Here is a 27,543-nt window from a genome sequence, read left to right as displayed (position 1 = left end):
ATGGGTGAGGAAAGGTCTTGTAAGCAGAGTGAGTTGGAGAAAAGGGTAGAAGAGACAAAATACCCGAGGAAATAAAACGTTGAAAGAATGGCAAGCAAACAATGAGCCGTTGGAGATGTTTCCACTCAACCCCTCACACCTGCATGCCCCTACCTGACATTCTTTATATGGGGAAATCTCCTTTCCTCGTCTTTATATTGTATTTCGATTAATCCCCCCCCCCAATGCCCTGACATGCCTTATGGATGGATTCCCAGGGACACTTCGTTAAACTGTGATTAGATGGTGAGCTTTGTGTACAAGATACGTTGACCGCACCGTATAATTATGTGACCTCCGTCCGAGGCGACTGGATGTGAAATCCTGGACAGCTCAGGTTGCGATGAAGAGTTCTCGGTGTTTGTAAGACTTTAAGAAATACTTTTGTTTCTGGTTATAATTTCTCTCTGATGCAGTAGCTGAGAAAATGGTTTACTTTTCCATCTACAGGACAAGGAGGACCTTTGTGCCTGGAGGACTCCATACGGGCGTCACTCGAACGAGCCGACCAAGAAATAAGACATGTCCTGAAGAAGCTTGTGGACTCTCCTGGAACCACCTTGGCTGCTCCTCAAGAAGAGTCTCCAGAAAACGTGGGCGCAATGAAGCATGGAGACGGCCAATATCTAGAGGCAGAACCCAAGAACAAGGACCTGTTCAGAGATGCCGACACGCAGACGCCAGATGTTCCTGCTCCTGGTATATGAAAAACTCTATCAAGCAGACGGCCTTTGATTAATTGTGACGTTTGGTCTGTTTCGGATCACTCAGCTATAGTTGGAGTCTTTAGCCAAGGTCGATACTTTAGGCCACCACAGAACTCTGAAGTCCCAGAAACTCGTGTTACTTTATGTCTTTTTCTGTGTTGGGCCAATAAAAGGTATCAACTCTGACTGAAGACTCACCTTCTCTTGGACCAAATGTATCAGAAGGTTATAAGTTCAGAAGGGATTTAGCTTAATGAGGGATCTGAGGCCCCTGTTGAAGACCACGGGTTCCTGTCCATGCCTCGGGGGACGCAGCACGGACCCTCTGCCCAGGGGGGGGGGGTATATCTTTCATAATGCATTTCCAATAGAGGACGTTCAATTTTATAATTTTAAAGTTTTTTCTCTCTACCCATCCCATATTACTTCCCAGAATGCATCATGCTTCTCATTGGCCACTTATTATTATTAAGATACTAGCGTCTATGCACTTTGTTAAAACGACTCTCCATGATTTTTATTCTCTCTCTCCCACACTTTCTCTCCCTCCCTCTCCGTCTCTCGCCCTCTCTCTTCCCTCCCCCTCTCTCTTCCCCTCCCCCTCTCTCTCTCTGAAAAATCATCTCAGAAACAGGTGAAAATGGGAAGAAATCAGCAGCAGGGATTCCCGAAACCCGTCCCGCTTTCCCGAGCCAGACCCCGGCCGGAAGCCAGGAGCACCAAATCCCAATCAGGTAAATATTAACATATTACCTGCCAACAGTCCCAGTTTCCTCAAGACAGTCCTGATTTTGGGCTCTGTCCCAGGTAGCTGCCTCGCTGTGCTACCTTTGAGGTCTTCATGCACATGGCCACCGCGTAATGCTCTGAAGCCAAGCACCACCTGGTAGGTGGGTGGCCGGCCATGATTAATTAATTAAATGCCATAAAAATGTATAGAATAATCCACATTATACTAAAAAATTCGACTGAACATTTTGTTTTATTAAATATCACCCTTAAAAATAGAAAATGTATTTAATAATGTAAACTTTATTAATATTATTACACTAATATTTACTCATTTACATTAATAATTACTCATTTACATTAATAATTAATATTAAATATATATATAATTATATTCATGTTATTACACTAATATTTACTCATTTACATTAATAATTAATAATAAACTGTAGAGTTCTTCTACGTGTCGATGATTTGGCTGCCAAACATCCTCCCTGCAAATCTCCAGATTATTTTTTTTATACTAAATCATTTTTAATTAAAAAAATAAAGATTTTTTTTCCAGGACTAATCATTTAATACTAAAATACTAAATAATTTATGCATACCTTCCCAGTGCGTCCAGCAGAGTAGAAATGTTCCTTGTCTGCCCGGAACTTGGCCGTTGACCTTGAGAGAACCCATCCTGACCTGACTCCGGTTTGGACCATTAGATAAACTTGGTTTAAGAGTGAAGCAGCCACGTCCTGGTAGTAGTTACGGTACCTGGAGGCTCAGCAGAAAAGGGAACCTGATTCTGTAGGCAGATGACCTCAGGGCTTTCCATGGTCGTCTCAGACCATTATACCCCTCAACATTTGAAATGCCTAAAGGGGGTATTTTTAGGCAGTGCAGTTAGAGGTGGGGCCAGGGGCACTTTCTTAACCAATCGAAAAGCAGAATAATGGGTTTTATTTATAAAGCCGTTCCCTGCTGTTTCTATACACATTATCGGGGCTTTTAGGGCTGTAGAACCCTGCGATCCCCTCATACCCAGCAAACATTCCGACCTCCTAGAAAAGAGGGGCATCGGGGGAGGAGAGAGAGGAGCGTCAGGGGAGGGATCTGGGGTCCAAAGAGGTGCTGGAGCCCTAAACAGTGACACTTGGGGGTATTCGCAATCCAGATGTTGGCCTCTGTGCTCTCCCCGACCCGGCTGTAGAATGAGTTGGGGGGGGGGCGCTCAGCCCTCCTGCAGTTCATGAAGGAAGCAGAGAGTCCGCGGATTGTTCTGCATGTACATTGTGCAGATTGAGAAAAGGGTTCATTTGTTACATTTGCAGAGAGTTACAAAGTATCAAGAAGAAGCAGAAAAAAAACAACAAGGAGGTAAAGATATTCTGAGTGGAGTCACCTGTGTTCAAGCAGGGATTCCAGCTGTGATATAGCAGGGAGAAAAGCACCAATCGGGATACTCAGATATCATTAAATCAGAGGAGAGTATGAAAGGGCGGCCTCCAGACAGAGAATCTGCCCCTTCACTCCGAGACCCTGAGACTGGGGTAAAAAAAAAAAAACCCTGATAATCTGTCCTTCACACTGAGTCCGGGGTAAAACCAATTAGAATCTGCCCATTTACCCCGAGACCCTGAGAATGGGGTAAAAAAAACCCTTTATAATCTGCCCATTTACCTCAAGACTAAAAACCCTGAGAATCTGCCCATTCACCCCAAGACCTTGAGAATGGGGTACAAAACCCTTAGAATCTGGGGGTCCCTGACAGTCCCAGGTGTTGCGTTTTGCTCTGATACCCCCCCTGGCAGCGATACGGAGGGGGCACAATGGGGGGGCTTTGGATGAAACCTGAATGAAGCCACACGTTGCAGCGGTGGCTCGTTAACCCTTTCCTGGCTGTGCCGTGTTCCAGGCCCCCTTGTAATAATAATAATAATGGAAGTGGCAGAGGAGAGGTAGGATGTCACTCTCTCCGCGAGCTGCTCGCTCGTCACATTCTGGTGTAAAAATAGCTCTTGGGAGGAAAAAAAAATCCGTTCCCTTCCGTAGGCTGGAGATGGATGCAGCGGAGCGGTACCTGCGGGGGTCCGGGGGGCCGGCATGGGATGTCCGCACGCAACTTTACATCGAAGCCACGCAAACGACCAGCTTTCACCTGAAGGAGGAGAACGCAACAAGTGAGTACAGAGACCCCCGCAGCCCCCCGGCCGCCACGCGCTCTTCACTGCTTTGCTGGATTTTAGCTTTTAATAACAAAATAATATTCCGCTTAACTCTTTGAATCCCAGTGCGTTGTTCTGAACCACCCTACCCCCCCCACCTCCATAGGTTGCATTTTAAAAGACGAGATAAGATTTAACCTTCGGTTTCTCGGGATTTAAGAAAAAATGACATTTTCTTCCAGCCTGATCGTTTGTACGACAATAATAAAGAAACCCAGAAACCTGCCGGCAGATCGGCCCCATCCGGCCCGCCTTGTCTGTCCTGCTGTAAAGACTCTTTATCACTTGAAATTCCCTCACTGTATTAGCCTCTACCACTTATGCTAGTAAGCGGGTCCACTTATCCACCACCCTCTCAGCAAAGTAAAATTCCCTTACGTTACATCCAAAGCTCCGTCTGAATTCACTGAATGCATCAAACGCAATTCCCCCTTCATCCAATCCATAGACACGTTTCTGTTTTATTTTATTGTTATTATTGTTTTTTATTATTACATATTTATTATTATATATTATTTTATTTATTATGTTGAATTATTTAGTTACTACTCAGAAAAGCTTAATATCATATTAATAATATAAATAATATAATATAATAATATATTAATAATATACATAATCTAATAATATATTAATAATATACATAATCTAATAATATATTAATAATATACATAATCTAATAATATATTAATAATATAAATAATATATTAATAATATACAAAATATAATATTAATTATCACATTAAAAATATAAATAATATAATAATATATTAATAATATTATAATATATTAATAATATATTAATAATATCATATTAATAATATATTAATAATGTAATATTAATATTAATCATATTATATATTACTGTATTTTCTTACCGTCATTTTCTTACCGTTTGTTGAAATAGATCAGAAATGAATTTCAATAAATTAGGATACATCTCAGACGCCAAATATTCAATGGCATTTTGGCAATTTTCACTATTGACATTTATTGTGGGATACAGACTGGAAGATGTGCCATTCACAAAGTATGGTAGATAAGTGGAACAGCCTCCCAGCAGAGGTGGCAGAGGGTAATGCAGTGAGGGGATTTAAATATGCGTGGGGATAGACATACGGCTCCTGAATCTAAGATGAAGCCAAGGACTGTTTGCGGCTTTGCATTCTGTTAATTGTTCATCGCTTTAATCAGCTCGGCTCTGGTCTCCCCAGATTGCAAGCTCCTGCGGTTTATATAGATGGTTTCATTATTAGAAATAATCCCCCAATTCAGAAGCATTACGCTAAACTGCGTTTAGTTATGTAGCGCCAGCAGGTTCCGTAGCGCTGTTACAATAGGAGGAGAGTGAAAATAATTCAAGACATACTTATGCAGAACGAGAGGAGGACTCTGGCCCAGGGAGCTTACAATCCATACAACCGATGGTGGGGCCAGGAATGTAAAGCTATGGGGAAAAAATCGGACAATACACATGATCCCATATTTTGTTAGTTTTTAGATTTTTTTTACATATTTTTTATTTGTCATAAATGTTATTATAACTATTATTATCATCATCATCGGTATTATAATAGTAATAATAATAATAATAATGATAATAATAATAATAATTATGTTTTAAATGAAAATCTAAATATATAAAATATTAAATTTTAATTATTGAATAAATGAATTGGATTAAAAAATGTTTTTAATACAGATTGTAGATTTTTGTAGCAGATATTATTTTCCGGTACAGACGGAGCGTTGGGAAGCTCGGGGGTTATACGATTCGTAACTTTGCCCTCTCGCCCGTGATAAATATCTGTAAAAAGAAGCCACCGCGGCCCCCACATCGTGGAGAAGAAGCCAAGGTTGTCTCAAGGTCATGGGCTGGATTCTCTTCCACGTCACATTTGTCTCTTGGTTGTGAATACGGGTTCTCTCTGTACCTGCCATGCGTTTGGATGTTCGTTAAAATATTAACCCAGAAAACAGGGGGAAAAAACAGCCCCAGATACGTGGTCAAAACTCCTATCATTCTCAGCCAGCCACTGGAGGGATAATGTTGGCCCAAAATGTGAGATTTAGCTTTTTGAGCCCCAAACCCCTATTTTATGGCATTGCCCACACTGTACAGCGCTACGGAATATGGTGGTGCTATATAAATATATATATTTCAATAAATAATAATAATAAGACCCCGAAGTGGAAGCGAAGGCTTATAATGTAATAAATTACCGATGGATTTTTCAGATTCCCTCGTTTTCCGCCCCGGTGAGAATTCATTATTGTAGCGAAGGGTTAATTTTTACCGTCCGCGCTGTAAATCACATTTCCTCTAATCCTGCGCGAGCTGCGAGGAGCCGGCCGGGGGGATTCGCTTGTTTTATATCAACACATAAAGTGCTATCCGTGCACAGAGCACGCGCGTTTAACCCTCTCAGTGCCGGATCCCACCCGCTCAAGGCTTTGCTTTTATTTTACACGGGTTTTTTGGGGACAAATGCACGTTTTCTATGCTTTTATTTCATTGAATTCAGGAAATAAGACTCTGCATGGGGGGACAAGGATCTGCATGGGCAAGGGAGGATGAACAAGGCTCTGCGTGGGGGAATGAGGCTCCGCGAGGCTCTGCGTGGGGGAATGAAGCTCCGCAAGGCTCTGCGTGGGGGAATGAGGCTCCGCGTGGGGGAATGAGGCTCCGCAAGGCTCTGTGTGGGGGAATGAGGCTCCGCAAGGCTCGGCGTGGGGGAATGAGGCTCTGCAAGGCTCTGCGTGAGGGAATGAGGCTCTGCGTGGGGGAATGAGGCTCCGCAAGGCTCTGCGTGGGGGAATGAGGCTCTGTATAGGCGAATGAGGTTGTGCAAGGCTCTGCAATGAGGCTTTACAGGGCTCTGCGTAGGGAAAGGGCTTCACAGGCTTCTGCATAGCGAATGAAGCTGCATGAGGCTCTGCATAAGGGGATGAGGCAGAATACGGATCTGTACAGGGGATGAGGCCCGTTGTATGGGCAGCACTTGGGGGATGGGCGGGTTGATGGTGATGTGTGCTGTTGAGGACGGGCTCTGTGGCTCTGTACAGGGCGAGTACATTATATAATGTCGTTACTCTGTATCCGCTCCGCACCGAGCCCGATGTAACGCCCCGTTTGCCCGCAGGTCCTCCGTACATGCACGTTACCGTAGAGGACGTGCAGGTTCACCACGGGGATCCGGCACAGTTTGACGCGGTGATCGAGGGAGCCGCTCCGCTGACCGTTACCTGGTATAAGGTGAGTCCGGACCTCGCCATTGCTGATCCCTAAACAGAAGCTGCCAACAAACCTTCTAATCATTAAAATCAGGTTAAAAATACATATTAAGTTATATTATTTTCTAAAATGGGAGCTTTTGCCCCATAATATGTTTTCAGGCAACTCTGTTATTTGACCCCCGATCTACTAAACACCCCGACTCCTTATCATACTGCCTGTGGGGGATAATAGAATGGCTCAGTCTTAATCACACTGCTGGACTCTCTGACTAATGAAAGTCTATGGAGGAACGGACTTCATTAGCATCGCCATAAAGCATCAGCTCAGTGCGGTGTTTGAGCGGGGAAAGTCACCCAAAATATCACATGACTGACAGCAACGGCAATTGTTTTTTAAGGGGTTTCAGTTCTTCTGACTTTTTCTTCCAGAACAACATCCTGGTAAAGGAAAGCGAGCGAGTCCAGGTGTTGAAGGAAGACAGGAGATATTCCTTGATCCTGCGGGTAACGGAGCGTGAAGATGCCGGTGTGTACACCTGTGTGGCCAGGAACGCTGGAGGAGAAGTTTCCTGCAAAGCAGAGCTTGTCATGCATGAGGGTAATAAATCTTGGTTCAAAAAGTGGTTTAGCCGTACGTGCCCTACCTGCAGGGGGAGCTGTTCCTAAGTCTCAAGTTTGAAGCACTTCCCGCACAGACTAAAAGTACGGAAGCCTTTGCAGGCATTGGGGGGCAGTTTTGCCTCCAGTGGAACATATCCAAAAAGTGCCGCTCCCAGCTACGGACTGATCCGCCATATTGGATTTAGACAATCTAGAACATGCCCAACTGGTGGCTACAGATTGGACTTGGTGACCCTCCGACCTGTTGAACTTACATCATTGGTTTAGTCGTCCTCTGAGATGGGAAGAGCGGAGATTTCATAAACAACAGATGAAGGGGTTTTGTACAGCGAGGGCAGTAAAGCTACGGAATCCACTGCCGAGAGAGGAGGTTCTATCAGATAGAACGGATGCCTCCATAAGGGGTAAAAGCAGAACATACAGGGGTATAAATGACAGAATAAACAGGGATATTTTAGAACTTCTCAATCCGAGGAGAAATCTGATCTAAGCCTAAGCGGGAAAATTCCAAAAATATCTGAATTTGGTTTTTTTGCCCTTCCTTTGGACCAAAAGCAGGAAGGATCGGTAGGAGGGATGAATGTGATGGGCTTTGGTCCGTTTTTAATCTAAATTACTAGGTTACTAAGCTATGTCCAAGCCGCTAACCTATGCTAGGCCATAGTATTTGTAAGGTGGACAGCTTGGTGACAATGGAGGGCCAGACACAGAAGTAAGAAAAACAGGACTGTAAGGGGTTAAAGACCTAGGAGCTTGCAGTCTAGTGAGTCTAATCTATACCATCACATGGGGTTTTGCCAACCAACGTCCCAACATACATCAGACAAGACTCCGCGAGGACCTTCTTCATGGGGTTGGAGCTTCTCCCCATTCCAGCTTCAGCCGGCACTTTGTGTCTTTTATTTAAAATTAAACAATCCTGTAAATAATTTGCCGCCACCACCCCCCCCCCGAGCTGCGATTGGCGGGGTGTATATTAAACCTCTCATTTCAGAACACAGAGCCGCCTCTGTCTTCTTATCGTGATGAATTCTGAGCAAAATTGCTTTTTTTTTTTTTGTTTCACGATTTTTCAATCTTTTACAGATAAAAAGGAACAAGTGTCAAAAAAGCCGCATAAAAGAAGGAAGCTGAAATCCTTCTTCGAAGTTAAAGAAGAAATTGGAAGGTGGGTGGATAATAAACCTGAAATCCCACGTCGGTGTTTCATGTGTCGGCGATTTTTACCTGTTTTTTACATTAATAAAAAAAAAATTATGCATTAGAAAAAGCAAGAAATATTGTAAATGATGTGTTTTTGGCTACACGTATAGCACAATATTAAAAAAAGCCTTAATAGTAAATAATTTATTTTATTCACATGCCTGCGTGCAGCCATTTTGGGAAGTTTAGCCCCTCCCCCCGACAATGCAGCACTTCCTCCTCACTTTATGTCTCCCAAGGTAGCTGAGACTGAATAATGGAGCCCAATAGATTTATTTCATTTAATAGGCAATGATTCGTTTAAAATGTTACCCAGAATTTCTGTACAAATACATGAGCCGGGCATTACGTGCAGCCATCTTGGCATGTGAAATGCTTTATATGGTACATATTTGCCAAACGTCTCAAATTTCCCACGACAGTCCTGCTAATCTGGACCAGACTTCTGGGAATGCCTGAAGCATGATAAAAAAAACTAATGCTTACAAAATATTATTTTAATTACAGAGGTTCGTTTGGGTTTGTGAAACGCGTTGTCCACAAAGGAAACGGAATGACATGCGCCGCCAAGTTTATCCCGCTGAGGAGCAAAACGCGTCTACAGGCCTACAGGGAGCGAGACATCCTGTCTGAAGTGACGCACAGCAACGTCACCCTGCTGCTCGACACCTTCCAAACAAAAAAGACCTTGATTCTCATCCTGGAGATGTATCCTTTCCCGTAACGATGTAGTCAGGTCTCTTTTTGCCGGCAGAATATTTTCAGCTGTAAAACCTTAATCAGTCGTTGGTCTCGTCTTAGATTCAGGAGCCGTATGTCTATCCCATGCATGTTTAATCCCCTCACTGTATTACCCTCTACCACTTCTGCTGGGAGGCTGTTCCACTTATCCACCACCTTCTCAGTTAAGTAAAACTTCCTTACTTTTCTTCATGAAAGGTCTGTGAATGGCCGACAAAAAAAAACCAAATACCCATTAGATTATTCATCTAATGTGCAGATACAGAAGATTTTGCCCTCCAAATTAAGGGTACACAATTCCAGTCCTTTTTAAAAAAATGTGTTGAAATAAAAAAATGCAATTCTGGGTTCACAGCACCTCCGTTCGTTTTTTTATTTTTAGCTGGCATTTTTTGAGGAACTTAATTTGAGGAACGAGGGTTTCGTTGATCTCAGCTGAAGGGTTTTTTGTATGTATTTTTTTGTCTTTAACTTAACCCCCTTCACCCCACAGGTCAGGGATGGGGGTGGTTATGGGATGGGGTCCAGTCCCCCCAAAGTGGATTTTTTTATTCTTAACCCCAAAGAACCTTAAACTTACCCTAAATTAATTACCTATCAACGTGCATGGAGTGGTTGAAGAGGCAGGGAGATGTACAGTCTCTTCCCCCTTGGTTAATAGGAGTTTTCCAGCTTCATTGTTTTTTTAATATATATTTATATGTTAGAGATAATATTGGGAGGGGTAATTTTGTGAGTTACAGGTGAGGACATGCGCGCTTCACATTAAACTCACATTCCCTCACCTTTAACTTTAAAAGCTTCAACCATAATAAGTATTAGAAAGAGGTAAAATACTCACCGTAATGCATGTTATACTTATGAGGACAGGTTTGTCACGTTGAAGGCACCCTGTATGGTCCAGAGGAGACAGAAGAGGAGGTGTCACCTGTCACATTTCCTAATCTAGATTCCCACGTGGATTATATTCAGATCTCTATATAAACGTTTTGTGTCGTTAAAATATCTTTACACTTTTGTTATCCTTAAATGAGGCAGATGTTACGGGGAGGAACTCCTCAATCGTCTGTTCAGGAAAAACACCGTCACGGAGAAAGAGGTGAAGCTCGGCTGTTACTTAGCGCGTTTATCCTCTTAATATGTGGTTGTGTTTCGATCAGGATTATGGGGTCTTCGTATGTATGTGAAAATACTTTTAAGCGGATGAATAGAATATACAATACCGTGTATCCATGCTGGGGCCTACCTCATACGTGAGAACATGCACTGCCGTATCAGGTTTGGCACATAACCCCAGCCCAATCACCCAAATCTCCATGATGTCCAACCTTACCATGATGTATGAGATCATATGTTCAGTTTAAGGGGTCTCTTAATTTCCGTGTGCTGGTCCAACAATATATGAAAAGCATGTTGTCACTCTGTAATTCATTGTTTTTGTAGATTGTTTCAATCAGTTCAATAAATCCCTTTTTCCTTTAAAATTCCTACATTTATTCCAGGGACCTGGTTGATATTATTATTTGTATTAACCATGCTGCGGGTTATATGGCGAATTCTTTGTTGACGCAGCCCCATGTCTCTCAGGAATGAGTGGGCGCCGGATTTCATCGATGCGCCCGGGACTGGAGATGAGATGTCCAGGCTCAAAGCGGGATTAAAAAAACAACAGATGTCTCCCCTAATGACTAATTGAAAAAAAGCGTAACTGTAGAGAGATCAGAGACCCAAAAAAGTGTTCAAGAGTCTATATGATATTTTACATTAATCAGTAGACCTAAAAAAATCGAAAAACACTTCTTTTATCTGCAAAATCCTTTAAATCCAACATTCCATTGGATAGAACCAAGACTTGGAGGGTGTGCTGCTTCCACCTGGTGGCGATTCTGCTAACTGCAGGATATCAGTATATCACACTTTTAGATTTAATCAAGCGGAATTTTCATTTTAAATTGAATTCAATTTAATTTCAAGTTAAATTAAATAAAAATATCTACTCATCTTCATCTTCTTATGGCAGGTTAAAGTGTACATCAGACAGATCCTGGAAGCTGTTGCCTATCTCCATGACAAGAACATTCTCCACCTGGATATTAAAGTAAGTGTCATTTATTTGAGATTTTGTTATAAATTACAGAAAATTTGAAAAGCCGATTTTGAGTCCTCTCAGGCGTGTTTTTTTTTTAAAAAAATTTTTAATTAAGCCTTGTGTGTAATAGCATAATGTCTCTGTGCAGTGGATTTCGCATATTTAGTGTCCTCACTACGCAGACAAATGAGATTATGTATAAAAAAAATGATTATGTCTCATATCGTTATAGCAACCGATGGAATAATTTATTTACAGAACTTCCTGAACCCATACATTTACACCGTGGATAAGCATTAATCGCACATTTTTTTCTTTTTAAAGCCTTCAAACATATTGATGGTTCACCCCGACGAAGACAACCTGAAACTCTGTGATTTTGGATTTGCTCAAAAAATAAATACATCTGAGCTTCAGTACAGCAAATACGGCTCCCCGGAGTTTATTTCTCCAGAAATCGCCTGCCTGTCTCCTGTATCCAAAGCTTCAGATATATGGTAAAAAAATGCATATAATCAAGACACAGTATACAGTAATAACCCCTAACGATGTATACAGTAATATAACCCCTAACGATGTATACAGTAATATAACCCCTAACGATGTATACAGTAATATAACCCCTAACGATGTATACAGTAATATAACCCCTAACGATGTATACAGTAATATAACCCCCAGCGCTGTATACAGTAATATAACCCCCCTGCGCTGTATACAGTAATATAACCCCCAGCGCTGTATACAGTAATATAACCCTAGCGCTGTATACAGTAATATAACCCCCCAGCGCTGTATACAGTAATATAACCCCCCAGCACTGTATACAGTAATATAACCCCAGCGCTGTATACAGTAATATAACCCCCCCAGCGCTGTATACAGTAATATAACCCCCCCAGCGCTGTATACAGTAATATAACCCCCCCCCAGCACTCTATACAATAATGTTGGTCGGTGACAAAAACCTGGTTTTATCTCATTTTCTCCCAATAAACCCCCTTTATCTGCAGACCTGGAGCCGCCGTTGCTGTCAGTCATGTGATATTTTGCGAGACTTACCCGGCTCAAACACCGCACTGAGCTGATGCTTTCTGGCAATGCTAATGAAGTCCGTGGACTCAGTTCCTCCATGGACTTTCATTAGTCAGAGTGTCTGGCTGGGTGATTAAGACCCACAGGCAGTATTATAAGGAGTCGGGGGGGGGGTGTCTAGTATGTTGGGCTCAGATAACATTTCCAAAAACTGCTGAAATATTTTAAAAAGAATGAACACAACACGTGCACTATTAATTTATAAATATATATTATATAATATTTGGTATGAATGCACTCAAGTACACATTTTGCTAAAATTTCACAAAAAAGGACAACTAACATAAATAATAAATGGAAAAATTTAAAATGGAAATATTATATATTTAGAATTTAAGTAAAAGGAACGTATTTTGAAGTAAATGAGATCAAAAAGCTTAATTATACCAAAAAATATTACTATTATTAATAATAATACAAACACACTGACAAATCTAAACATTAATACAGATGAAAAGAATAAAAACAATAACACGGGAAAACTACATTGGGGTGAAAGAAAGCGTTTTAGAGAAAGTTTCAATTTTGGGGATAGATGTTTTTTTTTGTAATTATTTTAAATAGTTATTCAAAGTGATCTCATCGCTGTCTATATTTCTGTTGTAGGCCCGTCGGAGTGATAACCTATTTATCGTAAGTGGGCTTTTTTTAATTAAATAATTTTTATTTTGGAATAACTGTTGTAAAAATGTGCTTATCTGGGATCTTTGTCGTAAAAAAAGTGAATTCAAATATTTTTTAAATTTTGTTACTGCATTTGAAGAAAAAAAAAATATATATATTTTATATATAATATAATATTTATATTTTTTATATAAAGCGTCTTAATTTTCCACAAAAAAATGGTGATCTAATAAATTTAACAGACCTTAATATAAAATGCTGATACAGAGGATACGGACCGCTGATCGTGAGCGACGGCACTCTAATGGTGTGTAAAGGACACAATGTTACCTGGTATTGTCGTAATATTGTAACAAAATCAGAAATGGGCAAATCTGTCCCGAGAAATATCTCCTGAAATTTTCCTAAATCTCAAAGTCAAGTTACTTAATTTTAAACGTCTTCAGCCAATAACATTATAAATTATATATTTATTAAAATGAAGTATATCCCTAGAAACCTTCTTAATCCTTATTGTTATTTTTATAAAAACTTTTTTTTTAAACACCAACTTTATACCTGTTACTCACAATTAATACAGGTTGAATGTGACACGGATTATATGAAACCTGAACTAGTTTGGACCTCATAGGCACCCTAAGGGTGCAGCAAATTATCTGGCTTGTCAAGTATCCAAAAAAATTCAAAGCTGATTTTACGAAAAAAAATTAAAACATTTTTTTTTTTACTTAGTAAAAAAGTTTTGGGGAAAATGAAGCATGTCGCACAGATTTCTTCTACCAATTTTTTGGGAGGATGCTATAGGCTGGCGTATGGAGACAGGTTTAAAAAAGAGCTCGAATGTAAAAGAATGTACGATGCATGAAGCGAGGTGGAACGTACGATAAACAATTCCAATTTCTTTTGACCTCGTAATGTTTTTCCCCCCAATGGCGGTTGTTACGTCCTTAGTAGACATTAATTTCCCCTTTAAATAAAATGAAAGTGCGTTTATTTTTTATTTTTATAGCTTGGTTTGCGCCTCCCCGTTTGCCGGACAGAATGACAGGGAGTCTCTGCTCAATGTTCAGAGAGGACGCATCAGCTGGAGCTGCCAGGGATTCACTCAGCTGAGCGAAGAAGCCAAGGACTTCATGAAAAGAACCATCCAGATGTCTCCAGAGTGAGTGTGAAGCACCCCGTCCTGCCCTAAAGTCTGGGCTCAATTCTTTCATATGTTTTTTTTTATTGTTTATTTTATTTTATTGATTTTTTTGTACAGAAAACATATAGAAATAAACAAATATGTACCAAAAATTGTACTAAAAAACTAAATTCATACAAATTGGCTCTATATACAGTATATATAATATTAACAAAATATTTTGCTACATTTGTAACAAAAATACCTGGCGGATAACGAGTTTGATCCGTTTGGGGAACTCGTGACGTTTCTCACTTCATTTTTTAATGCTTTGCATCTGTTCTTGTTTGTTGTCAGGACGCGACCGGCCGCGTTGGACTGTCTCCAGCACACGTGGTTTCAGGTGAGATGTTTTTGCCTCATGTGGAGAGTTTTTCTTTTGTTGTCCTCTGCTCTGATTTAACTTGTATGACAATTAAATGAAGGTCCTTGTTGCCAATTCTTTATTAATTCACCTGTATTAATTCCCTGCTGTAAAGACTCAAACCTTAATCAGTCATTAGTCTCGTCTTAGTTTCAGCATCCATATGTCTACCCCATGTATGCTAACCTATAGATCGACCTCACCTGCCTACCTGGGGGAAGGGGGTAGATAGGGCTATATGTATTTATTAGCTGTACCTACCAAGGCTTATATTATACGCCACACTATTCCTGAATTATATATGTATTTAAAATATGTTTTCATTTGTTATAAATATTGTGCGGGTAATGTTTTCTTTCCCAAACTTTGAAAGTGTTTAATTAACCCACATGCCCTCGCCTGAAACACACAAAAAAGTCACATGCATTTGCCAACAATTCATACATAAGTGATGTTCGCGACCACAACTCTGAAGGGGCTCAGCCAGCCTCATAAATAAAGAGCCAAAAATAAGAAGCGCTCTATATATATAGTTTTCAGTGTTTAATAGCTCTCTGTTGTTCTTTTTCAGGAGGGATCCATTTTACAGGAAACTCGTCGAATCAACATGAAGGGTCTGAAATTCCTTGTTGCCCGAAGCAGGTGGCAGGTGAGAAAGAAGTGAATTGATGACCGGTATATTGCAGTCACCTGCCTCATAGAATTTAGCAAGTACTTGGCCAATGGAATATGGAATATGCTGACGCTATATAAATGATAGTAACAAAAATATACTTGTTTTACTAAAAAAAAAATAACAAGGCAATCTGATACAGTCTTAAAATGATGAATCAGATTGTCTTGATTGTTATATTCCCGTACATGCAGCCCAGAGGTCTTCCTACACTCCACCTCCTCATGGAAGCCAAGGGGCCACATCGACAGATGAAACAGACACCATTTATACATCACGTCCAGTAAAGTGAAGTTTAAATCCCTTTCACCCCCTGTCACACCTTTGCCTTTCATGCTTTAGTGGTGCTTAGTGTAGGTAGTGCTAGCCCCACCATATAGCCAATGTCTTCCTAGGGCACCATCGCCAGGTCTTCTCTCCTATTAGTAGGAAGGTTTGAGCAGAAGGAGGGCACCTGGAATTTTCTTTGTGTCTTAGAAACCCAAGGGCCGGTCCTGGTCTGCTTAAAACAAAATTGTCGTCTCAAAGTAGATTTTAATGTTTGTTTTTTGTCTTTTTTTTTATGGCCAGCGTTCTTTGATGTCCTACAAATCCATTCTGGTGATGAGATCTATTCCAGAACTTCTTCAGGGAAAAGTTGAGAGCACCTCGTTGGGGGTTCCTAGGCACTTGGTTGAAGGTAGTAGTTCTTCGTCCACCAGCGGGTCCTCGTCTGATAACGAGAGTGATATCAGTCCCACCGTTAGAGACTGCAATCCTTCACTAGAATTACACTTGTCCATCTTTAAGATGGCCGACCAAGATAGACTTCAAGAACAAGAACAGCATATGTTAGAAATAGAACGTGCTGGAGATGAGGAAGGTCTCGTGCAGGAAATGAAGAAGGGCGACAAAGAGTCAACCCTTACTACCTCTGATATGAATGATCAACGGAAAGCTGATGAAGCTGTTGGGTTGGGTGGAAGCAGAATGAGGTTGGAGGAAACCGATGAAATGTTAGTTGACAATGTCCAAACCTCACCGGGGAAGCCACCATTGTTCAAAGCAGCAACCATTGAGATGGGAGACCTAGCTTCACAAAAGGGGAGATCAGGGTGCTTTATTAGAGGTAAATCCGCTGACAGCGCATTGGCAGGCGACGTTGGAGTCGATAGAACACAAATAGTGTGCGTTCCAAGGCAGAGCATCATTAACAGCACCTTCTACACCCAAGTATCTGAAGGCCCTGGGTCAGCGCCCAGGGAAGGCTCACTGAAAGAGAAAGAATTCATCAGGCATCGCGAACGAGCACGAAGGAGCCTAATGAGAGCAGGATACTCCCCGAAGATTTTGAGCGGTCTACGAGAACCACTGCTGGAACAGTTCGCCATGGAGCAAGGGATCGTAGGACATGGTTTGCCAGCGACTGGCCAGGATGTCCAGCTGGGCTCCTTAAAGAAGTCAATGTCGTTTGATACAGGGAAGGGATCGCTGAGGTCTTCTTTCAAAGTTTCTAGCAGAAGCCGATCACTCGATGACAGTAAATCGAGACCCCTAAGTGTCTACAGAGGGCCACTTGTGGAGGAAGAAGATGCTGATGCCATAGAAGATCCACCAAATAAAGTTAACAAACCTGATGTCAGCCATAAACTTTGTTCAAAAGAACCTATATTGGCAGATGACCCAAGTAAAGGGGCAATTGAACCAAACAAAGAAACAATAGAATGGCGGGTGACACAGGATTCTAACCAACATTCTGTGCCTAGTTCTATTTCCTCAACTCAAAGACCTCTTTCCGCAGCCCCCACTGAGAATGAAAATACAATCATTGCAGTTTTACATCAACACCCACCACAGTATATGGGCTCAGGCAAAGAAGGACCCCCTTCTGCCGCTCACACGGACAGTGAAAGTACAGTAATAGCCTTTGTGAAACAAAGAAACTCCCCAATTCCCGAGACAACTCAGCCACCAGCCACGCTTTGCCACGCAGATAGCAACAAAGACCTGCAAGATTATCCGCAAAGTACAGCGGGAAGAGTTAAATTTACAGTACAAACGATCCCCACTGACAATTCTTACCTGTTCTCCCCAACAGAAAAGTTACCCGACTCTGCTCAATGCCAAGAGGGCATCCCAAAGGAAAGCACTACGAAAGCGGACACTCAGACGAGTCTTGGGGCCATACACACAGTGCAATTCATCGACCACGAAACGAGTATCGCAGTGATACATCAGGGAGCCAGTGACATTTCATCTGACACAAAAAGAGATTTATCTTCTCCACAGCAGATTGGTGAGGAATATCATGTTATAAACATCAAACGGCCAGTTATGGAAACAATGAAAGGTCTTATAACCGAAACCCAGACAACTGGTGGGCCGCTAGAAAAGGGGGGTCCCACCGACGTGCTTGCAGCAGATGTGCCGTCCTGTGAAGCTCATGATAGACATCTACAAGCATCAACCTCCCAGGTGGACGTTGAAGATACTCCTATGGATGGGGTACGCCTTAGGCACGCGGACAATAAAACAAAGAGCTGTCGCTCCCCAACATTAGGACACGATATGAAAGAAACCTTTCTGAAAGGCGACAATGTAGGGGCAGGTTTCCAGTCATCGGGTTACAGTCCAGAGCAGTCCACTGCACTCGACAGCTTAGTGGGTGAGATGACCGATTTGTCGGAGGAGATGGAAGTCTTGGCCCACCAAGAAGACCAGGAGCCTTCTGCAGAGACACCTCCTTTTCCGCTAGTGGATAGTCAGTCGCCAACGCCGGCAGAAATGGAAAGAAAAACATGTATGAGTGAGAACTATTGTGCCATGGAGACAGAACCACCAATAAGGCAGCTCTACCCTTCAAACAATAGGTATATGTCTGAAACCACATCAGTCTCCCAGTGCAGCTTCTACGAAACCCTGTGTCAAGATCAGCCCTCTCCTATCCCTCAAGAACAGTTTGAAGAATTCACCACTGAAAGTCTCAGCTCCAGCCGAACGCTTATCTCTCAAACCAGTAGCTCAGGAACAGGAAGGAGATCTGACAATTTCTCCGACTTTGATGAGACCGGGAGGCAGTCCGAGGTATCGTTGGTGGAGATCGAAGAAATACGATATGAGCCTACAACCACCATTTCTGAGCATGCGACGCCGGATGTTAAACCTACACGTTCCCACCTCCTGGAATTGTATGACATCGATGGATTCCCTATAGAAACCTCAGTTGGAGAAGAGGAATTTTCTTCCGAGGTTACCAAATTGAATTGGTCATCGTTGACTTCACCGCAGCCTGGCGCATTTAAGCAAAAGGAACCACCATCGGATCAAGAACCTGGGTCTTGTGGTCCACCGCAGTCCTTGCAGCCATCAGATCCTTGCAAATCCACAGGTAAGGAAAGAAAAAGTTCCGGTTCAAGGAAACGCATCAAACTTTTCCGACCCCATGGGAAGTCTGAGCCAGGAGGAAAGCCTTCCGAGCAAAGTCTCAAGCAGAAAATGAAAGCTTCCGTGGCCAACATTTCCAGGATCATCAAAGGAAAGCAGGGAAACGGCCAAGAAAGAAAAGGAGGTGAGTTACAATGTAACACTTCTCTACAGACATTCTCTCTCATTTATCTGTAGTCATGTGACACAAATAAATACGTTTGTTATTATTTAAGGGACTTCGGAAGCGACCAAGGCTGAGTCCACGGACCAAGCGTCCACGGCGGGACTACCCAGCCAGGCCAAGAAGAAGTCTGCACTCCCTTCACTGAAATTCCCCAATTTAACAGGAAAGGACAAAGGTAAAAAAAAAGGATGAAATTAATATTCCGCACCCCAGGCGGGAGTTCCTTAGATTTTATATACGCTATATGGACAAAAGTATTAGGACACCTGGCCATTACACCAACGGGGACTTTAATGACATCACATTGTAGATACATAGACGTTAATATGAAGTCGGCCCCCCTTTGCAGATATAACGGCTTCCGCTCTTCTGGGAAGGATTTCCACGAGATTTTGGGGAGTTTCTGTGGGATTTTTGCCCGTTTATCCAGTAGAGCGTTTGTGAGGCCAGGCGCTGATGTTGGACGAGACGCCCTTTGTGTAATATATTATTAAATGGTTCCCTCGCGTGTTTTCCAGCACCGGCCTTTGTGGAGGAGCTCACAGACCAGACGGTCGCAGTTGGCCACTTAGTGACCCTGTCCTGCAGAACTGCCCAGCCCGTGGCAGATATTGAATGGTTTAAAGGTAATTAGATCTCCATATTAAGTTTTTTCACCCTGACTCTAAAATATTTCCTGTCCGTTTCAATCCCCCCCCCAATCCCAGACCTTTTTAAGACTACATTCTACGTGTTTTATGTCTCTTAAAATGGTCCATCTTACATCCAAACCTGAGGCTTATTCTAGATTTCTTATCTGTCTTATATCCGGGTTAGGTTCTAGATTTCTTTTCATGTCCCACCGCAGTCAATGTTCTTTTTAAATTTTCTCCCTCAATCCATTTTAACTTTTGTGTTTCTTACATGATCTGCTTTTTTTTACCCCCCCCCCAGTATTTGCCCTCGTCTGAACCCTTTGTAGGTTCTTGGTTGAGGTTCCGTCTCGTTTAGAGACCTAACTTCATTCTTTTCTCCCACCAGATGGGTTACCTATTCACAGCAGCGAGAGAGTCCTCATATCTTCCACCCACAAGAATTACCACCTCCTCACCATTCTGGTGGTAAATTCCCACGATCTGGGGATATACGCCTGCGTGGCCGCCAACGCTCTGGGTAGCGCCTCCACCTGCTGCATTATAAAGAAAGCAGGTAGGCTGCACCGCGTCTATCGCACGTTCTTCATCTCCAAGACTCTAAAAGGTGCCGCGGAACCGGGTTTGAGTTTCATATTTGGTTCCTGATACGGAAGGGGTTAAACATCGTCGATTCGGACAATTTGTTTTGAAATGCAGAAAAAGGGGGTTAATTCAAGTAATGTCGTTAGAGGTGGGTTGCTCCCCGGACTGGATGTGACGAGATGTTTCTAATCGCATCCTAAATTCATCCAACACCAGATTGTACAAAATACGTTTATTGGAATCCAAGGTTTTGGCAGGAAAGGGATATTTCCCGACTGGAAAAATTGTGTTTTTAGGATTTTAGGGCCGATGTTTCTTAGTTCAGCATTTCAATCAGTGGCGTCGTTAGAGGGGGGTCTGCCCCGGGTTCCACTCATCGGGGGGGGGGGTATCACACTGTACCGCAGTAGCACACAGAGGTCCCAAATTCCCTCTCTCTGAATGTCTCCCTACCTTCTCCACCAACCACTTCCGTGATCCTTTTCCGCAGCTCCGCTTTTTCTTCTTCTGTCTTCTTTCTCTGTCCGCTTCTCCCCAGTATCTGCTCCATTGACCAGGCCTCCTGGAGTACTTCTGCAAAAGGGGCGGAGCCACCACAAGCACCATGTGGACAGCCTCCCCCCCCGCCCCGTTCCTCCAATCGGAAGAGAAGGTGTGTGCAAAGGCTCTGCCCCTTTTGCGGAAGCCCTTCATGAGGCCCGGTCAGTGGAGCTGATACTGGGGTGAAGGAAGCGAAAAAAGAAAATAGAAGAAAGAACACAGAAAAAGAAGAGTCAAAAGAAGAAGCGGAGCTGCAGGAAAGGAGGCAGGGACACAGAAGTGGTCGGAGGAGAAGATAGGGAGATATTGAGTGTGTGAGAGAGCGTAAGATTGAGCGAGAGACTGTAAGAGAGCGTGAGTGAGAGTATAAATGAGTTTGAGTGAGTAAGAACCCTGGCGTTTACTGGAACGGGGTCGATTTATTATTTATCATCAGGGCTTGTTTCATGCGGGGTCTCACGTCTGCGATAAGAGGACCCCCCAAATTGTAGAGGATGTCAGATAACTGCATGCTGGCAGTGCTGAGGGAACCGGGTGACCCGACTCTTCTCGCTTTCCACGTCAGCGTCGGTCTCTATGCCCGCGATAAAATAATTTTGTCTCTCTTCCCGCAGAGATCCCCTGCTGTCCCACCAGACCGGAAATCGCTCAGGTCTACAAGGACGGGGCGCTGCTTGTTTGGAAGCCGGTGGAGTCGAACACTCCCGTGACCTACTTCCTGCAGTATAGGAAGGAAGGTGAGTTCCGGGTGTGAGAACCTGTGATCAATGGCAGCCTGTAGCAGAGCCGGCATTTTCCAGCAAATTTCCTGTCCTGAGTTCCTCTGCCTTTCCGAGATGATAGAAGAGAGATAACTTAAAGGGGAGGAATAAATATGCAGAATCAGAAGTTAAGATGGCTGCATTGTTTTTTAAATATGTACACTGCACATTTTAATCTATAAACAAAGTTACACGAAATGACTCACTGGATGTTCCGCCACTCCAACCCTTCTAAAGACAATAATTTGGGAACACTTAATTGTCACCTGACGTAAAACCAGACGTCAGGCAGGTTGTCGCCATAGAAACTGAAAAAAAAGCTTCTGTGTTTGTTTTATGTCATGACGGGGGAAAAAAAAGATAAAATGAAAGATCCGCTAAATTCTATAAGATTGTGTCATTAGTGGAACGGCACCTTTAGGAGACACTCCCTGCCTCCCGCGTCCTTTTTGTCGATGTGAACGCCTGATTGTGTCGGGTTTTCTTTTTCTTTGTGCGGTGGCATCAGGGGAGGAATGGAGGGCGCTCACCTTGGACATCTCTGACTGCTGCTACTCCACTCATAACCTTAGTGAAGGATACGTCTATTCATTTCGGGTCGCTTGCATCAGTAAAGCGGGAATTGGACCTTACAGCGACCCATCCGCCAGCATCAAGATAAGCAAAGCAAGCGCCGGTGAGTCATTAGAATGCCAGGGCTAAAGCCAAAATTACCAACGAATTTAATGTAAAAAAGATATTTATTCCCTCTTTTATCAAGTGTTTCAGCTGTGGGGGGGAAACATTTTTTGCTTGCACTCTTGATTTCCTGTTATCTCACTGCAACTTCCTGCTCAAAATAAGTAATTTCCCGACCCGCTGAAAGGCTGCCGGCGGGAGCGAGGAAATTCTGTGTTGGTCTCTAAAAGGTTTAGATGTGAAATTTTCTGGGAACAGAAATAGATGGGATGAGAACGGCTTTTCAGATCTCCTTTTTTTTTTAATATCTTTGAAAGATGTTTCTGATTTCATTTCTCCTCGCAGGGAACCTCCGCCTCTCCGGACGCGAGGAGTCGGCGGGGGCGGACGAGGACGCTGGGAGTGAGCAGAAAGTCTCATTACAGATGGCGGGGAGGAGGTAATTGATCTGTAACGAGTTATAAGTAGCTTTGGACCGTTTATATATTAAATGCTAAAGTCGTCTTCTATCCATTGAGTTATATCTCAGCTACCCTGTGGGTGTGTACTCTTCACGTCTCTATCCCACCCTGTGGGTGTGTCCTCTTCCCTCCTCTATCCCACCCTGTGGGTGTGTCCTTCACTTCTCTATCCCACCCTGTGGGTGTGTCCTCTTCCCTCCTCTATCCCACCCTGTGGGTGTATACTTTTCCCTCCTCCATCCTATCCTGTGGGTGTGTCCTCTTTCCCCCTTTAGCCTACCCTATGGGTGTGTCCTCTTCATTCCTCCACCCCGCCCTTTGGGTGTGTCCTTGTCCTACTTGTCACTAACATCATTCGACCTTCAAGGACATGGCTAGCTGTGTTAGAACAGTCTATTTTTAATTTCCTGTTATAACTTAAAAACAGCATATTAACCCCTTCCGTATCACTTAACCCTTACAGCAATATGTCCTCATCACACTATTAACTCTTTCACGTCATAATTCCCTTTCTGATCGCTACCTATCGTGCTACAGGGTTTACTTGAACTTTTGCTCCATTAAACTGGCGAGTTGACGGGAACGACCATGTCAGCGATTCTGACCATTAACCCTTTAAGATTTCCTTCCTTTTCTCAGGGGTCGCTTTAGCGTTGTCAGGCAGTGCAGGGAGAAGTCAAGTGGGAGACCCTTTGCTGCAAAAATCATACCATACAAAGAAGAGACTAAGGAGCCCACCTTGATGGAATATCTCATCCTGAAGAAGTTACGCCATACCAACATAGTCCAATTACACGGCGCGTTCCTGAGTCCCCGGCATCTGGTTCTTATCCTGGAACTGTGTGACGGACGGGAGCTTCTACAGTGTTTATCTTCTGGGTACGGATACTGACGTGTTCCACTTCTGGGTCACATGTTTTCTGGCCATGCGCAGCCACTGCCACCACCTGATAACTCAGACTATAGGTGTAGCCACTGTAGAGGACACCTCTGTGCCCCCGTCTCCTTTCCCACAGCTCTGCTTCTTCTCTTGACACTTCTTCTTCTGTCTTCGTTTTCATCCGCTTCTCCCCGGATTAAGGTCCATTAACCAGGCCTCCCGGAGCGCTTCCACAAATAGGGGGAGCCACAGCGGGCACCACAGGGGCAGCCTCTCCCACGTTCCACCAATCGAGAGAATTGTGTGCCCAGAGGCTCCACCTTTTTGAGGAAGCGCTCCACGGGGCCTGGTCAACAGAGCTGATACCGGGGAGAAGCGGCCGAAAAAAGAAGAGGCAAGAGAAGAAGCGGATCTGCGGGAAAGGAGTCGTGGACACGGAAGTGGAAGATGGGGAGAGAGTGCCAGAGAGCATGAGAGAGTGAGTAAGAGTGTGACAAGAGAGTGAGGTGTGAGTGAGGGTGGATGTTTTTACATTCTGAAGTGGGGGGGCCAGGGGTACCAAATATAGGATCTGCCCCAGGTGCCAAATAGAGAGTAAAAGAACACCAGATCTTTGCTTGGACTCATCTCTGATTCTCTAGACGTAAAACTAGGTGTGACGTCTCTTAATCCACCGCTGTGTCTCTGACGCACTGTGCCGCAGGGTGTCCTATTCCGAGCTGGAGGTCCAGGATTATCTGTGGCAGCTTCTCAGCGCCGTGGAATTCCTTCACTGCAAACAAATCCTCCACCTGGACCTGCGGTCGGAAAACATGATGGTCACCCAACACAAACTGCTGAAGATACTGGACTTCGGAGATGCCAAGTTCTACTCCCCCGACGAGACCGCTCCCTCGCCGACAAACATGGATTACGTGGAAAACATGGGTGAGTCTGGCAACAAGCCAATGGCTCACCTACAAGGGCTCAGTGGGGTCCGTAACAATGGGGGGGGTGCAGGTGGGCACATGATGTTCTATGCCTAATGGGCCCCCCCATTGCATCATAGCCCCAATAAAATGGTTGGGGAGGTCAACGTCCTTTGTGTTGTTGACCTAATGCACCCATATATGATGTCATATCTCACCACTCTGTAGCAGAAGACAAAAAGGGGAACCAGGACTGGGATAGGTAGGATGGCTGTGAGTGTTTTACTAGGAGGGAGACCCCCATGCAAACCACTGGATTACTGGCCATGTGAGTGACACTCAGTGTATTTGACTCTTTCAGCTCCAGAGCTATTAGAAGGACAGGGCGCTGTTCCACCTACCGATATATGGGCGGTCGGCATCACGGCCTTCATAATGTGAGTATCAATTGAAATGGCAGTTTATGAATGGCTGTAGGAACGCTCTCATGACACTGTGGCTGTACACATATTACACAAGCAACTCCATGTCATATCAACTCACCTTTACTCCAGGTACGAGGGAATGAGGCCCTTCCATACACTGTGGCTTCTGTGCGCCAGGGGCCCCAGGTGGTCAGGGGATGCCTTCCACCGTTGATTTAAAACGACCCCTATTTTGTGTTTAGACCAGAAACAGACCCAATATTGTGAAGCGGAATTGTGACAGGTCTCTATCGACAAATGATGTCATCGTGCAGGCCATGCAGTCATATTAAAGACCTAGGCAGATCCTCAGGTTATGGGACATGGGCCCTCAAAACGTGCTGTTTTTTTTGTTACTCTTTTAATTGTGATTTTTGCCGGCAGGCTGAGCGCCGATCACCCTTTCAGCTCAGAAAATGGATTGGATTTGGAGAAAGCGATCAAAAAAGGACAGATAAAGTTCAGTCGATGCTACGCGGGGTTATCTGGCGGAGCGGTGCGCTTCCTGCAGAGCACACTGTGGGCTAATCCATGGTAACTGCCCCAAAAAATGTACCAGACGGAAACCTCAACACTGACTGACACACTAAATATAGGGGGTGTGGTTAGCGGTGTGACTGGGGGCGGGGCTATTTGTGTAACTGAGCGGGGCATTTAGAAGAAGAATAATGGGGTTTTAATTACTCCGTTCATTTATAAAGCCTGCTGTTTCTATACACATTATCGGGGCTTTTAGGGCTGTAGAACCCTGCGATCCCCTCATACCCAGCAAACATTCCGACCTCCTAGAAAAGAGGGGCATCAGGGGAGACATGAAGGTTTGGGGAACAATAAGAAACTGGCCAATCCAAACGGAAACCTAGGGGTCAGGCCTCACCTCAGCTGTACTACCTTCCTTAACGAGCAGTAGAGTTAGGAATAACATTACATGGTCAGGAATGGCTTTTGTTCGGGGGGGGGCAGACATCCCCTTGGCACACTCATCTTTAACTCGGAGTCTCCGGTTGAATTCTCTGGGTGGCCTATCCGGGGAAATTTGCATACGAGGACGGGTCCGTAAGCGTCAGTACAGGTACTTATGACGTCTCCGTGTTTGTATTTCAGGGGACGTCCTTCTGCCTCCGACTGTCTGAAGCTGCCGTGGCTGCAGGAGGCCGGACTGATGACGCTACAGCCGCCACCGGTCGTCTTCCCCAGCGGAAAACTGAGAAGCTTTTTACAGGAGAGGCGGAAGAAAACTGCATCAAAGACAATACGCCGGTGAATGCGGAGATCACTGGGAACGTTCTGCGCGGCTTCGGAATTATCAACCAAATCATTGTTTATTTGTAAAGGTTTTGCAGATTTCCCCCTATTTTATACACATTTACTCTAATTACCACTAATTTAAAAAAAAAAGTAATTTTTTGTTTGAAAGTGAAATCCGACTTCCTGTACGAAGTGCAAGATACTCATTCTCATCGCTCATTCTCATACTCATCTCATTCTCTATATGACAGTAATAAAGGAAATTTCCGGTCTGGTTCTTAAAGCTAACGTTCCACCTACTGTTAAATTTAACACTTTTCTAACCTTTTGTTATTACCTGCGCTCGGCGGGTATTAATTAGCGGTATATCAAGGGAGACGTTAACCATGCGCTGGCTTTAAATTCTCTCGGTTTCTGTATTTCTTGATGCATCGCCGTGAAACTGTTTAAATATGGTGGGTTTCTACAATTGCCATCATCCAGGCCCGTACAATCATGAATGGTGGACAAACATTTTTTGGGGGGTTAAAAGTATGCTTTTTAAGTGAAGGAGGCTGTAATCACACTCCTATCATTCCCATGTTCCAGCATGTACTGGCTGCCTGGGTATGATAGGACATTTATATTAATATTGTTGATTTTTTTTGTACTATTTTGGTGTGTTGAAAAAATTCAAATGTAATACCAATATTAACAGCAATCACACTCCTACCATGCCCAGGCAACCAGTACATGCTAGAACCTGGGCATAACCGCAGGGCCTGCAGCATACCCTCCGTTCTCGCTTCGTATGTTTGGTTTTAGGGAACATGTTTTAACCACTTCCAGGATCACTGTATACTCCGCATGTGTTTATATACATATAGAATGTCTTATCTGTATGATTTTGCTAAATAAAGTATTTTGATGATTTAATCGCTCTCGACGCTCACTGTAAACAAACCTAGAATTGTCTGGCGTCATCGGCCCAGTCTAGTCACCCATTCGTCCTGCTGTAACGACTCAAACCTTAATCAGTCGCTGGTCTCGTCTTAGATTCAGGAGCCGTATGTCTATCCCATGCGTGTTTACTACCCTCACTGTATTAGCATCTACCACTTCAGCTGGGAGGCCGTTCCATTTATCTACCACCCTTTAACTTCTAACCCAGAACAAGCAAAGCGAGCAGTAAAAGATTTTATTAAATTGCCATTTGGGGTCATTCAGACATACAGCGCCCCGTCACAACATATATTGCAGCAGTCCTGGCTATTAATACACAGAACATTCACGGCCT

The 27,543-nt window shown here is 43.5% G+C and overlaps 1 protein-coding gene across 1 annotated transcript; it reads left to right on the top strand.

The window, feature by feature from the left end:
• Positions 1 to 26,283, top strand: LOC128496856 (obscurin-like). Its single transcript, XM_053466674.1, has 29 exons — positions 1 to 4; positions 490 to 738; positions 1,375 to 1,480; positions 3,519 to 3,646; positions 6,835 to 6,947; positions 7,358 to 7,526; positions 8,636 to 8,717; positions 9,260 to 9,460; positions 10,532 to 10,592; positions 11,514 to 11,591; positions 11,907 to 12,079; positions 13,284 to 13,310; positions 14,311 to 14,463; positions 14,782 to 14,827; positions 15,420 to 15,497; positions 16,092 to 19,068; positions 19,160 to 19,285; positions 19,629 to 19,736; positions 20,131 to 20,349; positions 20,885 to 21,028; positions 21,482 to 21,604; positions 22,137 to 22,304; positions 22,652 to 22,745; positions 23,407 to 23,646; positions 23,862 to 24,125; positions 24,351 to 24,574; positions 24,917 to 24,992; positions 25,404 to 25,553; positions 26,124 to 26,283. The coding sequence occupies exons 1-29, from the start codon at positions 1 to 3 to the stop codon at positions 26,281 to 26,283; spliced, it is 6,741 nt and encodes a 2,246-aa protein (XP_053322649.1).
• The last annotated feature ends 1,260 nt before the right edge of the window (positions 26,284 to 27,543 follow it).

The sequence above is a fragment of the Spea bombifrons genome, chromosome 5 (assembly GCF_027358695.1).
Source record: "Spea bombifrons isolate aSpeBom1 chromosome 5, aSpeBom1.2.pri, whole genome shotgun sequence".
NCBI classification, from domain to species: domain Eukaryota; kingdom Metazoa; phylum Chordata; class Amphibia; order Anura; family Pelobatidae; genus Spea; species Spea bombifrons.
The sequence above is the reverse complement of the archived record's forward strand: the minus strand, read 5'-3'. Positions and strand labels throughout refer to the sequence as shown.